At 33.7% G+C, this 12582-nt stretch overlaps 1 protein-coding gene across 3 annotated transcripts; it reads right to left on the bottom strand.

The window, feature by feature from the left end:
* Positions 1–243: 243 nt before the first annotated feature.
* LOC145062259 (NAC domain-containing protein 73-like) lies at positions 244–5101 on the bottom strand. 3 transcript variants are annotated; one of them, XM_079009888.1, is made up of 4 exons: positions 4850–5101; positions 4425–4623; positions 4130–4319; positions 244–1001 (listed from the first exon to the last, which is right to left on the bottom strand). In XM_079009888.1, exons 2-4 carry the CDS (start codon positions 4566–4568, stop codon positions 442–444), a joined length of 894 nt encoding a protein of 297 aa, XP_078866014.1. In that variant the 5' UTR covers positions 4569–4623; positions 4850–5101; the 3' UTR covers positions 244–441. The 3 variants fall into 3 exon arrangements, with proteins under 3 accessions (XP_078866014.1, XP_078866013.1, XP_078866012.1); XM_079009887.1 differs by having other exon boundaries at positions 4425–4613; positions 4850–5100; XM_079009886.1 differs by having other exon boundaries at positions 4425–5100.
* Between the last annotated feature and the right edge of the window lie 7481 nt (positions 5102–12582).

The raw sequence follows: 12582 nt of genomic DNA, 5'->3' as shown, positions 1-12582 counted from the left end.
ATACATATAATTTAACAATTTTTTCATTTACACATTGCTCTAAACGTAATGTATGCAAATCTAAAAGGACAAGGATTGCAAATCCCTCTCTGGTAAACATAAAAATCATCAGAACTATGCTCTGGTATGTCATAAAAGTAATATACGAAACCAAATATTTCACTACTTTGATCTTATATGTTTTTTAGTAACAAAATTAATTTAAATTATATAAATTCTTAAAACAAAGTTATATAAACCCTATTATTAAAGTACCATATTATTGTCTCTCTCGTAATTCAAAATGACTACAATATTATAACTCATGTAGTAAAATTTATACATTCTTCTGAACTTGAAATTTGAACCCCCAAAATAAATGAGGTCCTTATGAGAATTTGAAAAGTTAAATTTTCAGATACTAGGAAAGAATCAATATATCTTTTTTTTACCTATAATATCTTATTCTTTGCTTGATCCACTTGGTAGATGAATAAAAGGTGATGTATCATCTTGTAGAACAAAACTAGGGATGACGTGAGAAGGAATTTCCCTACTGAGTTGCCTTCGATTAATGTCATATGGTATGAAAGGTGAAATGCTATAGTTTTCAATGAAGCTCATGTTCCTAGCATTAGGGTTTCTTTCAGTTTTCTCATCAAGTAACGTGGACTCCTTGAGGTTCGACGCACAATTCCTTGGTTGTGTTTGATAGAACACTTTTGAGAGAACTATCTCACCATCTTTTTCTTCCTCATTGTTACCAAGGTGGTATTGGTGCATCACCCAATTCGTTTTCTCTGGTTTCTTTTGCCTTCCATAATTTGTATAAAGCACGAGAATCTTTTTGTACCCTTCAACTGAACCTGAAATTAAGACTGGCCTAGTCTTGCCTGTTTTGTGCCACCTTGTTTCGCCCCTTTCAGCGTCCATATGTACCTTTCTTCTCTTTCGTGTGCCAGTAGTGTATGCTTTTGAAGGACGATGAAAGAAATGGCGAATTTGGCCATCATTGCTTACTCCTGGATCATTAATAGATGATCAATGTCAAAGCTTGAGCATCAATAACAGTTGAAAAAGAAAAATATCGACAAAATGAAAAGAAATAACGATATAACAACATTTCTCTACTGTTATTTAATATAAAGAATTTAAATTAGTACTTAATTTAGCCTACCACTCACTTTACTGTAAAATCTGGAATGTTATATAACAGATTTAAGATTTAAGATTTTGAAATTACTATAAAAATCTTATATTTCAAAATCTCATAGTTTAAAATATACTATGGTACTAATAATTAATTAAATAAAAGTTTAAAATATAAAATTTTTGTTTGGTTTTATTATTTGAGTTTTTAATTACAATTATCTCTAATAAATTAAAGTTAATAAGATTATGGTCCACTTTCCTCTCCTTTCACTTTTATTCTACCTCCTAAACGGGATCTCATTTTCCTCCACTTTAACACTTAGGAAATGGTCATTTCCCCTCATCTTTATTTTTTTAAATAAAAATTAAAATAATTTAATTTAATAAATTAATAAAAAAATAATCTTAAACTATTTATATTATCAAACTAATTAATGTCACATGTAATTGTGGTTAGGGTATTATGATACTTGTGGTTGTAGTATTATGATATTTAACAATATATAACAGGTGAATGTTAGAAACAAGTCAAACCTAAGTAAAAGATAGATTTTGAATATAAAAGGAAAGTTGAAGGGCTAATGTTGTAACTTGTTATCAAACTGGAATACAAAATGAAAGACGACATACTAACGTTGTAAATTGGTGTGTATCTTACCATGCTCTGGTTGATAAAGAATTTTTCTATAAAATTATATAGTTGAAAAGTTCAAACTTTGTAGATTGGTAGCCGGTCGATACTTTTAAAGTAAATTCTTGGAGGGTTGGGGATCTATTAGTTTTTTTTATGGTGTCAATTGGTCCATTGGGAAGGACATAAAAAAATTTAAGATGGCAAAAATCATATCAATGATATATATATGTAATCGGGAGACCAGTTCAGTGAGAGTTTTAGAAGGGACTATCCAAAGCATGTGACGAAATCGAAGCTATGAAGATGTTAATTAATGTCGGTGGGATTCGGGACCTTCTAAATTACTTGTTGCAAAACCTGTCCCTTTTGAAACTCCTTCTAAGAACGTGAGACACAGCTCTTATTGATCTGTTGCGTTACTATCTAGGACTTATGGGTCACATTTCACTTGTGGGGCCCTATATTTCCATCCAACGCATGCAACACTATATATTGAAAATCTTCTTGTTCACATTATTAAGTTGACATCGGGCCTAAAATTAATGAGAATGATTGGTTGTGTAATTCTGCTAGCTTACCTGAGGGTCTTATGGGGTTACAAAAATAACAAAGTTGTCAATGGTGTGGTTAAAAAGAAATAGTTTCCTGCTCAACGAGTTCCAAGCTGCTAGCTGTTACTGTGTACAAGTCTTAACCTTTGTAATACTTTTGTAACTTGCTAGCGCCTCGCTAGATGTCATAATAAAATTTTCCTGTTAAAATTGATTTAAAGAAGATGATGCATACTTTTTTGTTGTGGGAGGTGATATGAGTGATAGAAATATGCAGTAGTGAAACGGGAAAAAATATTGCACAAAAAGAAATTGATCAGTTGGGGATTTGTAGATTTGTTGCTACCAAGCATGCTCTTCTAAAAAAATATCATTGAAGAGATTTTAATGAGCCATATTATCTTTAGGTGAAAGCAATACAAGCTAAAAAGGGGTTAAACATCATCCTCTAGGCGGCTCACATGGAACGTGTCCAAGGTCTATTACATGATGGTAAATCGCAGAGTAATAGCAAAAGTTTGAATGTGTTAAGTTTTGAATCCTGAAACACTTTTATGGAATTCTTAATCTCATCACTAGGCTCACATCACAAGGAAAGTAATTAATACAAGTTCTTCATGCTCCTTAATTTAGGATTATTTAGAAATTTCAGGCATGCATGATGATTTTTGACTCATAAGGTGAGAATTGCTAAAACCATTACTGGTTTTGGGGACGATAATTTTGATATGGAGAATTTAATTGTTAAAAAGTCGGGAATGGTGTGTATACGGAGTTCGAATGATATATGGTATAGAGGGATTATGTTTTCAGAGACATTTTGCCAAATTATTTTTTTTGGAGAATCAAAAGAAGTGCAACATGGCTTCTTTGAAACAAAAGATTGGCGCTTGCATGTCATTATTTTTAAAATGCATGTACAATTTATAGTAAAAAATGTTGAATTGAAAATAATAAACACTTAGATTAAATATTATTTTATACTAAAAATATTGATAATATTTAAGCCCAAAATTAATTTAATTCAATATTAGTAAATAAGTTATTATTTTTAAGAAAATATGATAATATTAATTTATGTATAAAATTCTGAACATGATTTTTTTTAAATCGTTTATATGACATCTTATTTTTATTTTAATTCAATATCTTTTAGTTAGGTATTGTTATATATTTTTAAACATTTTATACATCTACAATAGTTAATTAATACATTTTTCTCAACTTCTAAATTTTATTAAAAAAAAGTTTATCAAACAACGTAGGGGTTTATATAACCTAAGAATTGTTTCTCGTTATGATCTCCATCTTCTTTTTTAATTAAAAAAAAATATATTGACAAAGATGACCATTAATTAGAATTCTTTCTAACGATAGATATCCACCTTTCTAATGGTCAATATTTTTTTAATATCATTAAAAAAACTTGTGCATGTATTCACAAACAGATAATATTCGATCCATAATTTGTTTGGTATTAACTTCCAATAAGATAGATATATGTTAATACAATTATACGTCAACTATATTATCCCAATTAAATGATAATTAAGATGTTTAAGGGTAGTGAAAGTGTCCTTTGGCTTAGATGTAGATCGAAATATTGGAAAGGTCTAAGAAGTAGTGTGTAAAACCTTGGGTAAGACTTTATTTATATTTTTATTCCTTAGTGGGTCTCTGATTGTTATTACTTGCTGTTTTATATATATATATATATATATATATATATATATATATATATATATATATATATATATATATATATATATATATATATATATATATATATATATATATATATATTGAAGATTACCAGGTAATTTCTCAGGATGAGTATAACAAATCCCAGTTTCTCCTTCAATTGTTGGAATGAATTCATCAATAAGGGGGTGAAGCTCATTTGTATCACACCCAACCTTAGCCTTCAAATGCTCAATAATTTCTTGATCTGTCGGGTCAAACTTCACTCCGGCTGGTAATCCAGGCAAATCTGGAATCAGCCCCTGATCATTGCCAAACCACCATCAATTATCAGTTCAGAATTTATGTAAAAGACAAATAAAATTTACACCAAGAGAATAATAAAAAAAGAACTTCACATGATGTACCTTAGCTTGAATTTGGATCGTATGTCCACACGAAGGGCAAGAACTTGTGATGATATTGGGATTTCTTGATTGAATGGTGCTTCTTTCTGTTGAAGAAGTTGAGAGATTTTGGAGGGTACTACTTTCATCATTACACCATGTCATGTTTATTGTTTTCGTCTGATATCATGCTCATTCCAAATTGGGTAACTTGTGTATGCTCAAAGTAAAGAAAATCGAAAAAGAACGATTAATATATATTCCCAGTAAAGATAGATAACTAAATGGTTGGAGTACATAATAATTTAAAGAGCCACAAGAAAAGCAAATTCTTTCACTTTTTAAATACAAGACTTGTGAATCAACTCTAGCTTCTTGTGGGTATGTTCTTCTTCCACTTTTTTTACTTTCAATTAATCCATTAAAGGGTGGGGCGAGACTCGAACCTGGTGTCGTTTCTTGATATCGGTAAAGAATAGAATCCCTCTTTATTACTTTTTTCTTCTATGAGCCTCAATTTTGCATCAAGAAACACCTTCAAGAATTTTTGGATATATAGAGAGATAATAAAATGGAGACTTTATGGGTTTCTTTTGTTGATTATTTATTTGGCGAGGAGGAATGAAATGGGTATTTTGTAGACAAAAAGAATTAGGGTTGCTTGGACGCCAAGTTGAGTTTATGTTTAGGTGGATACGCACACACGTAGCAATCTTAATGCAGTGGAGGGTGTCTTTCCTTTTTTTCCTTTAGTGTTAGAAGTACTTAGAATGGGTCTTTGGAACTACTTAAAAAGGGGTACAATTACTAAATGCCCCTCAACACTATATTGCTTAACCTGAAGGTAACTTTCGAATACCGGTTATGAATGAATGAAGAATCGTTGTCCAAATTTGGTCACACCATTCGTTAGCATCACTTACGATCATACAAGTTAAATAAACAACCAAAAGAAAACTACGGATCAAGAAAATACCAAAAGTGAAATTTTGTAATTTACTCAAGAAATTTTTAAAGAATCTAAAACCCTAAAGTGAAAATTCGGAAGATGGATAGAGTGGAGATGAAGCAATATAGTAGATAGAGGGAGAGGGCTGCAGTGTCAACCTAGAGTATGGTCAAAGCTATCCATCCATGGTTTCTTTAACTTAACTATGTGTTAGTTTTCTATATATGCATGTAATTGTAGAATATTCATGAATAACAAAATTACACCTACTTTTTAACTTCCCTATATGTTTTCATATCTTCAAGTATAATTCTCATCTCAAGCAAAGTATTAGATGGGAACGTGTGAAAAGGGCTAAAACGCCTAACAAGTTGCCGCAAATATGACATCACACTTTGAATTAATAACGCTTTAGATTTAAATACTATGCATTTACATCAAAAATTACATTTGAAAACGATGCTTTTGGATGAAACTCTTTTATATTTGGAATGTAGTTTAAGCCATCAACGATTAAAAGCTATTGAATGCTCGTAATGAAATTGAGGTTAGAAATATATTTCCATCTTTCCATCAAAGTAAATTATATTACTAATTAATTAATCAATTTTTTTTAGTAGGACACAGTGTTCTAAAAGACGCGTCTAGTGATGGACCTTAGTGGTCCTCCAGGGGTCCTCCACCATTGCTTCGACACCGGCATGTAGTTTAAAAAAAAATATAATGTTTTTTTTTAATGTTTTTTCTACTGGATGCACTGACTTAAAACACGAGTGACACTACTAATATAGATTTATTTGGAAATTTTTTTGTAGTGTCACCCTTATGAAAATGTTTTGCGTCCATCACTGGGCGCTCCATGACGTGAGGCGTGGCTCCGCCGTTACGAAAAGCCTCATAACGTTGCTGTTAGGTGTGGCGCGTGACAATGCGTAATATAGCGCGCCATGGCGCGTTATGGCATGTTATGGCGCTTGTTTTTTCGTTTGAGACACGGTTTTTTGCTCTTTGTTATGTATTTTCTAATCGGAGATACACGTATTGTGGTTTTTGTTAAATTTTTGTTACTAGTTATTGATCTAACACTTCTAAAAAGTAGTTATATTTAATATAAATTTATATTTATGTGGTAATATAATTTTAAATTAATACAAAATCGTCGCCTTACATTGCGCCTTGAAAAACGTCATGGCTCGCCATGGCTCGTTAAGCTTGAGGCTTGACCTTCCCGCCACGCCACGCCTCACGCCATTTAGAACCTTGGTAGGACGTGATATAATATTGATACAACTTTTAACAAACTTATCAATAAATTAATTATAAATTATAGGATTATTATCAATGAGAGAAGTGTTTATATTATTAGATTTCGATACAAAATTTATTATATTAAGGACTAGTATTTGGTTTAAAAAATGCTTTTATGTCTAAAAGCTATTGTATTTTTATTTTAAATGGTTCTCAAATGTTTCTATTTGATTTTTTTGTTTAGAAAAATTAAATATTCTCATATATTTTATTTGTATTTATCCTTCTCATATAAAGTTATGACATGTGAAATCTATTAATTTTTTTTTTAAAATTTTGATACATATTCCCGTCTAATGAGTAGAGAGATTCATAGAAACAAATGATATGAAAATATTTAATTTCTGGTTTTATTTAACATTAATATTATTTAATTATTTTCCTAATTTTAAAACTGAATCAGCTACAATTTTTCAGAAATATAATATCTCAAACTCAATCTCTTTTTATGATACAATTAATTGATTATTGAATTAATGGTGGAAATGAAAGTCAAGTCTTTCACTCTTTTGGTCCACTTTTGGAAGATTTTCAACAAGGAAAGATAATTATCTATTTATTAATAATTACTGCTTTATATTACTAAAATTTTAGTAATAAAATTATATCATTTTTATTAGTGAAGAGTATTTAAACCATATACATAGTTAAAAGTTAAAACGCACAAATGCTCGATTGAATACCCACGTACTCGCCTATGGGCCAAATTAGATTTTAGTAATCTACATGTTTACTCATATCACAATTTAAATAATTAATAGTAAGAAAACAAAAATGCAAGGGACTAAAACGGATATCTTTGTCAACCACAGGACAATTTATGTAACTACATCAATAATTAAATAGATGTCAATGTCAGCTTCTCAAGCAAGCTACGCAACATAAAGCTTAAGGGAGAAGGTTTTCGAGTTTTTAACTTAGCATAAGATACTTTAAAAGGTTACAGCATAAAAAATAAGTTTATATTAAAATTCTAATCTGATAGATCTGGTAATGAAACGAGTTTGGAGCGAATCGATATTGATCCAAACCCTTTTAACAAATTTTAAAAACTGATCCAAATTCACTCCATAACCCGCAGGGTTTTGAATAATAAAACTCATACCCTTATTCACCGAATCAGTAGATATCCAAACCCGCCCCATAACCCATAAGCTTTTTAAATAATCAAACACATTTTCCTTAAATCATAAAATCATATTTGATAAATAAAACAAATGTTGATTTAGAAAACACATTATGTACTCGAAGAGTTTCGATTGAAATTAAAATCATTATTGTAATTACTTCCGATTGGTTTTTGATCCTCGATTGCATTGATAGAGAATAACAATTACAAACTTTCTTCCGGTTGATAAATAAATTTATTGATTTATAAATGAAGTTGGTGATTACATGATGAAAGATAAATGAAATGATATCATGATTCTTGGGAGAAAACTGGAAGTCTAGAAGTTGAGTCCTCGAATCTCATGTAAAAACCGTTTAGTCTTTGGCCTTTTCTCTTTGGACTTCCGATTGGAGTTTAAAGTAAAATTTAGGCTATATTAAATATAAATGTATAATTCTAAAATTTATATGAGGCGGGTTATAAATGGAGCGGAGCGGTCATGATCCATACCCGACCCTTTTAATAAAAGGGTTAGCGGGTATGGATCGTTAACGGGTAAACAGATTAAAAACTATTCTCCACACCCGTATTATTGTTAAGAGTTTGGATCGGAAGGGTTAAAACCCGCTCCATTGCCAGACCTATTTGATACTGAGTTTTTTTAGTGTCTTAAATTTGACACTGTGTTTCCAATTTTTTATATTTCTGATCACTTGACTGGCCAACCCGATTACCTGCTGATGTGACATGATGACGACATGACGTATCAGTTCTGATGACGTAGCATTGTGATATGACATGCTGACGTGTCAAAATTGAATTTTTTCCCACAAAAGACAATAAGATTTCACTTTTTTCGATTTTGACATAAAATGTAATTTTTTTCTTTTCAATTTTGACACTCTGTTTTTTTGTTCTAAATCAAACATTAATTTTTTTTTTCCAATTTTGTTCAGTGTTTATTTTTTTTTCATTTGAAACCATATAAATACTTTTTTAATACATTTTAAACCGTATAAATATTTTTTTTTCATTTAAAAACCATATTTTTGTATAAACACAAGGGTTTTTTTTTTTTTTTTTTTTTTTTTTTTTTACATTCCAACCATAATTTTATTTATAAATATGTATTAGCTATATAAAAATTGTATTTTATATTAAATACGCAACGTTAAAATGAGTTTAGAGGCTTGGAGATGCATAGTCGATCAAGGCTTAGAGGTTAAGTTTGCAACCCGTGAAATTTTACATCTCATATCTTATTCATAATATTATTAAGAACATCTTGAATCTCATGGTGTGGCTCTCATTAAATCATGTTTTTAGCTTATTTTTTACAAAAATATTTATGAATGATAAATATCGTCATTACTACATCTATTTTAGTATTCTCATTAGATTTTGATATTTTGTTCTATATTTCTCACATCTTCTTCAATGCTTCAAACGAACGTTAGATATCAACATATACCTAATAAAATTATTTAACTATGAATAAAAATTTGTGTAAAATCTACAACAAAAAATAAAATAAATAATATTTCATAAGCGATAAATGATAAAATTTTATTGATCTTATTCGAAACTTATGGTTATTTTGGTTTTCATTATATAACTAATGCATATTGATACATAAAGTTATGGTTTGAATATAAAAAAAACCTTGTATTTGTAACATCCCAAAACCCAGGTAAAGCTATTATATCCTTCCATTTTGTCAAGTTGTCAAAACTGGTCCCTTGAAAGAGTTCTTGTAGCAAATGAGTAAGCCGGGCGTACTGGGGAGTACGCTGCACGTACTCATGCGCTTAATTTGGATGCGGACTCTCTTGGGTACGCTAGGCGTAATGGGTCAAGACGCAAACACTAATACTTGACTTGTGCATTATATAATGGATGTTAAGGCTCATTTCTCAGTCTCCATATAAGTGAGTGAAACCCTAAGAGAGCCTCCCATCATCCTTAGCTTGAGAGTGAGTGTTTTGGAGCTAAAAGTGCCTTGGTGTGTTAGTGAAGAAGAAGGAGAGGAGCTTATGGAGGCTAGAGCTTGAAGTGCAAGTTTGGATATGAGATCTACAAAGGAAGGAGCTGCATCTGGAGGTATAAAGTTCAAAACTTTTCTCTTCATATTGGTTTGATGTTGGATGGGCCATTCTAGGGTTAAAAGTCCCAAAGGTGGATACTTTATGAGTGTAATGTGCTCCATGGACCTAGATCTGTCCCATTTCAGTGGTATTTGTGTTATAGATCCATAGAGTTTCTATCTTGGTCGTTGAGATGAGGTCATGCTTGAGTATTGAGCTTTCTAGTGTTAGGAAATGGAATATTATGGGTGTTAGTGACTTGTCCAGCCATGCAAAGGCTTAAAGTCACCAACTTTATGGATTAAGAGGGTTATAAATGGTCAGATCTAGAAGTTGGATGTGGGTCTTAACTGATTAAGACCCCAAAATGCTTAGAGTCTGAAACTGAGAGTTACGCGGGGCGTAATCCCAGTACGCGTGGTGTAAGGGGTCGCGCACCCCTTTTTTGTGAAGACACCGGGTACGCCCAACGTACATGTTTGGTATGCGCAGCGTAACCCGAGGAGTTTACTTTTGTTGACTTTTAGGGTTTGGTCAATTTTGGGTCTTAGGGCCATAAGAGGGGTAAAATGGTCTTTTACCCTTCTGAGAGTACTAAGAGTGGGAATAGCCTAGCCTTAAGGGATGTATTGATTTAGAGTGTTTATTTCACATGATTAGGTAGAGGCTAGATCGGATTTTACAGAGCTCGAGATTTTACCGAGTTACCCGAGGTGAGTCTTCTCACTATACCTTACCTAGAGTGGTAATTAGAGTTATGTGATAGAGTATTTGTATGTTTATGCATGATGAGATTTCTATGTGTTTTGTGCTATGCACGTTACAGAGTTTGGACCGTAAGGCCCACAGAGTTACGGCCAGAGGGCCCACCAGAGTTATGGGACCGGAAGGTCCCACTCAGACACATTGACCAGAGGGTCAAACAGAGTTATAGCCTCGAGTGGCTAATATGTGTTGCATGTGGTATTTTGGGGAACTCACTAAGCAATTATGCTTAGAGTGTTGTGTTATGTGTTTTAGGTACCAATGAGGATCGCGGGAAGGCGCCGGTTTGATCAATACACACTCGAGGAGCTTTTACATATTTTGATCTTGGGATGTGATGTTATGAATTGATTATGTGATACAATGATGTTTTTATGACAATTATGAATGAAAATGTGTTTTTATAAATGTGAAAATTTATTTGAGAATTTGGGAGTTACAAGTTGGTATCAGAGCCTTGATTTGAGGGATTCGGGTGCACCTTCGGTCATATCTGAACTCAAACTGAGGACTTGAGAGATTCTCAAAATAAAATTCACAAAATTTTCTCAAAAGTAAAAGGTTTTTGAAAGAGCAGAGCAGTGTGTACGATCATCCAGCGCCTGAACGGTGATTTCCCAAAATACCCTTACATTATGATTTATGCGATATGTTATGATATGATATGCATGCTAGAGTTAGCTAGGTATTCTTATTAGGGCTAGAGTGGCCTGAATTGTGATGCCTGAGCCTAGGGACTTTGCTGCTAGGAGATGCTTGAAAGTGAATAGATGGCAGCGAGGAGCTTATGAGAGATCTGCTAGAGGGTAGACTGTGTATAGAGAGAGTGGAGTACTTGGAAATTGGGATCCTAGGAGGAGGACTTTGGATGAATACTGATGCGGTGTGGACGGTAGTATTGGGCCCGTACTACTGAAGACACCGGAGCAGTGCGCAACCCAAGTAAGAATCCTTGGGGTACCAGGGAACTAGTAGGGTTGAGTTATCGAGTGTGAGTATGCTCGAGCGAATCTCTGATATTCTCATGTTGTATTTCAGAGACATCATGGTTGGGACACGCTACAGACCAGAGACCAGTGGGGTGAGTGATGAGGAGCTCCGCCAGATGATCCATGAGGAGGTGGTTGCGGCTATCCGTGCAGAGATTCCAAAGATGTTCGGGTCTATTAAGACCACGCTGATTGAGACTTTCGATGAGAGATATGCAGCGGTTACTGAGGCTGTAGCCGCTGCAGCTACTGTAGCTATTGCTGCTGCCAGACCTCAGGGTGGTGATTTGTTGCTGTTCCGGGAGTTCAGCAACATGAAGCCACCAGAGTTTGATGGGACACAGGATCCGGTTGCTGGGATGAGATGAGTTTCTGATATTGAGGGATGTTTCTATACGTGTTCATGTCCAGAGCATTTTAGAGTCCGGTTCGCACTGAACCAGCTTCATTTGGGAGCGAAGGACTGGTGGAAGTTTGTGACGGCACACTTTTCATTTTCTGAGCTTCCTGCGGTGACCTGGGAGAGGTTCACTTCTATGTTTCTTGATGAGTACGTTCCCACGATGGAAAGGGAGCGTTTGGCCCAGGAGTTTCTGACCCTCAAGCAGGGTACTGAGTCTGTTACTGTGATCACCAGGATGTTCCATGAGAGGGCGATGTTCTGCCCTGAGCATGTGTCTACCGAGTAGGCACGTTTGAGTCGGTATTCGAGTATTCTGAGGAGGGACATACGAGAGTTCGTGGTGAAATTGTTGTACCGAACATTTTCCGAGCTTCAGTCAAATACTCGGAAGAGGGAGATAGAGTTGGAGACTCAGGTTAGAGAGGAGGCAGAGTCTCAGGGGAGGGATTGGCGATCGGCTTAATCCCAGCCGGTAGCCAAGCGGGCCAAGCCCGCCGATTCGGGATAAGGGAACCAGAAGGGTCGTACTTGTGGCAAGTGTGGCAAGGGTCATGAGGGAGTGTGTAGAGC

This window comes from Lactuca serriola, chromosome 7 (assembly GCF_051521515.1).
Source record: "Lactuca serriola cultivar US96UC23 chromosome 7, Lser_US96UC23_V15, whole genome shotgun sequence".
Lineage (NCBI taxonomy): Eukaryota > Viridiplantae > Streptophyta > Magnoliopsida > Asterales > Asteraceae > Lactuca > Lactuca serriola.
This window is presented reverse-complemented; position numbering and strand designations above follow the sequence as displayed.

Coding starts and splice junctions, on each gene's coding strand:
- LOC145062259 (XM_079009888.1), bottom strand. CDS start 4,568: ATGACATGGTGTAATGATGAAAGTAGTACCCTCCAAAATCTCTCAACT. Junction 4,320..4,424: donor CGATCCAAATTCAAGCTAAG/GTACATCATGTG, acceptor GGCAATGATCAG/GGGCTGATTCCAGATTTGCC. Junction 1,002..4,129: donor TCATCCTGAGAAATTACCTG/GTAATCTTCAAT, acceptor TTAATGATCCAG/GAGTAAGCAATGATGGCCAA.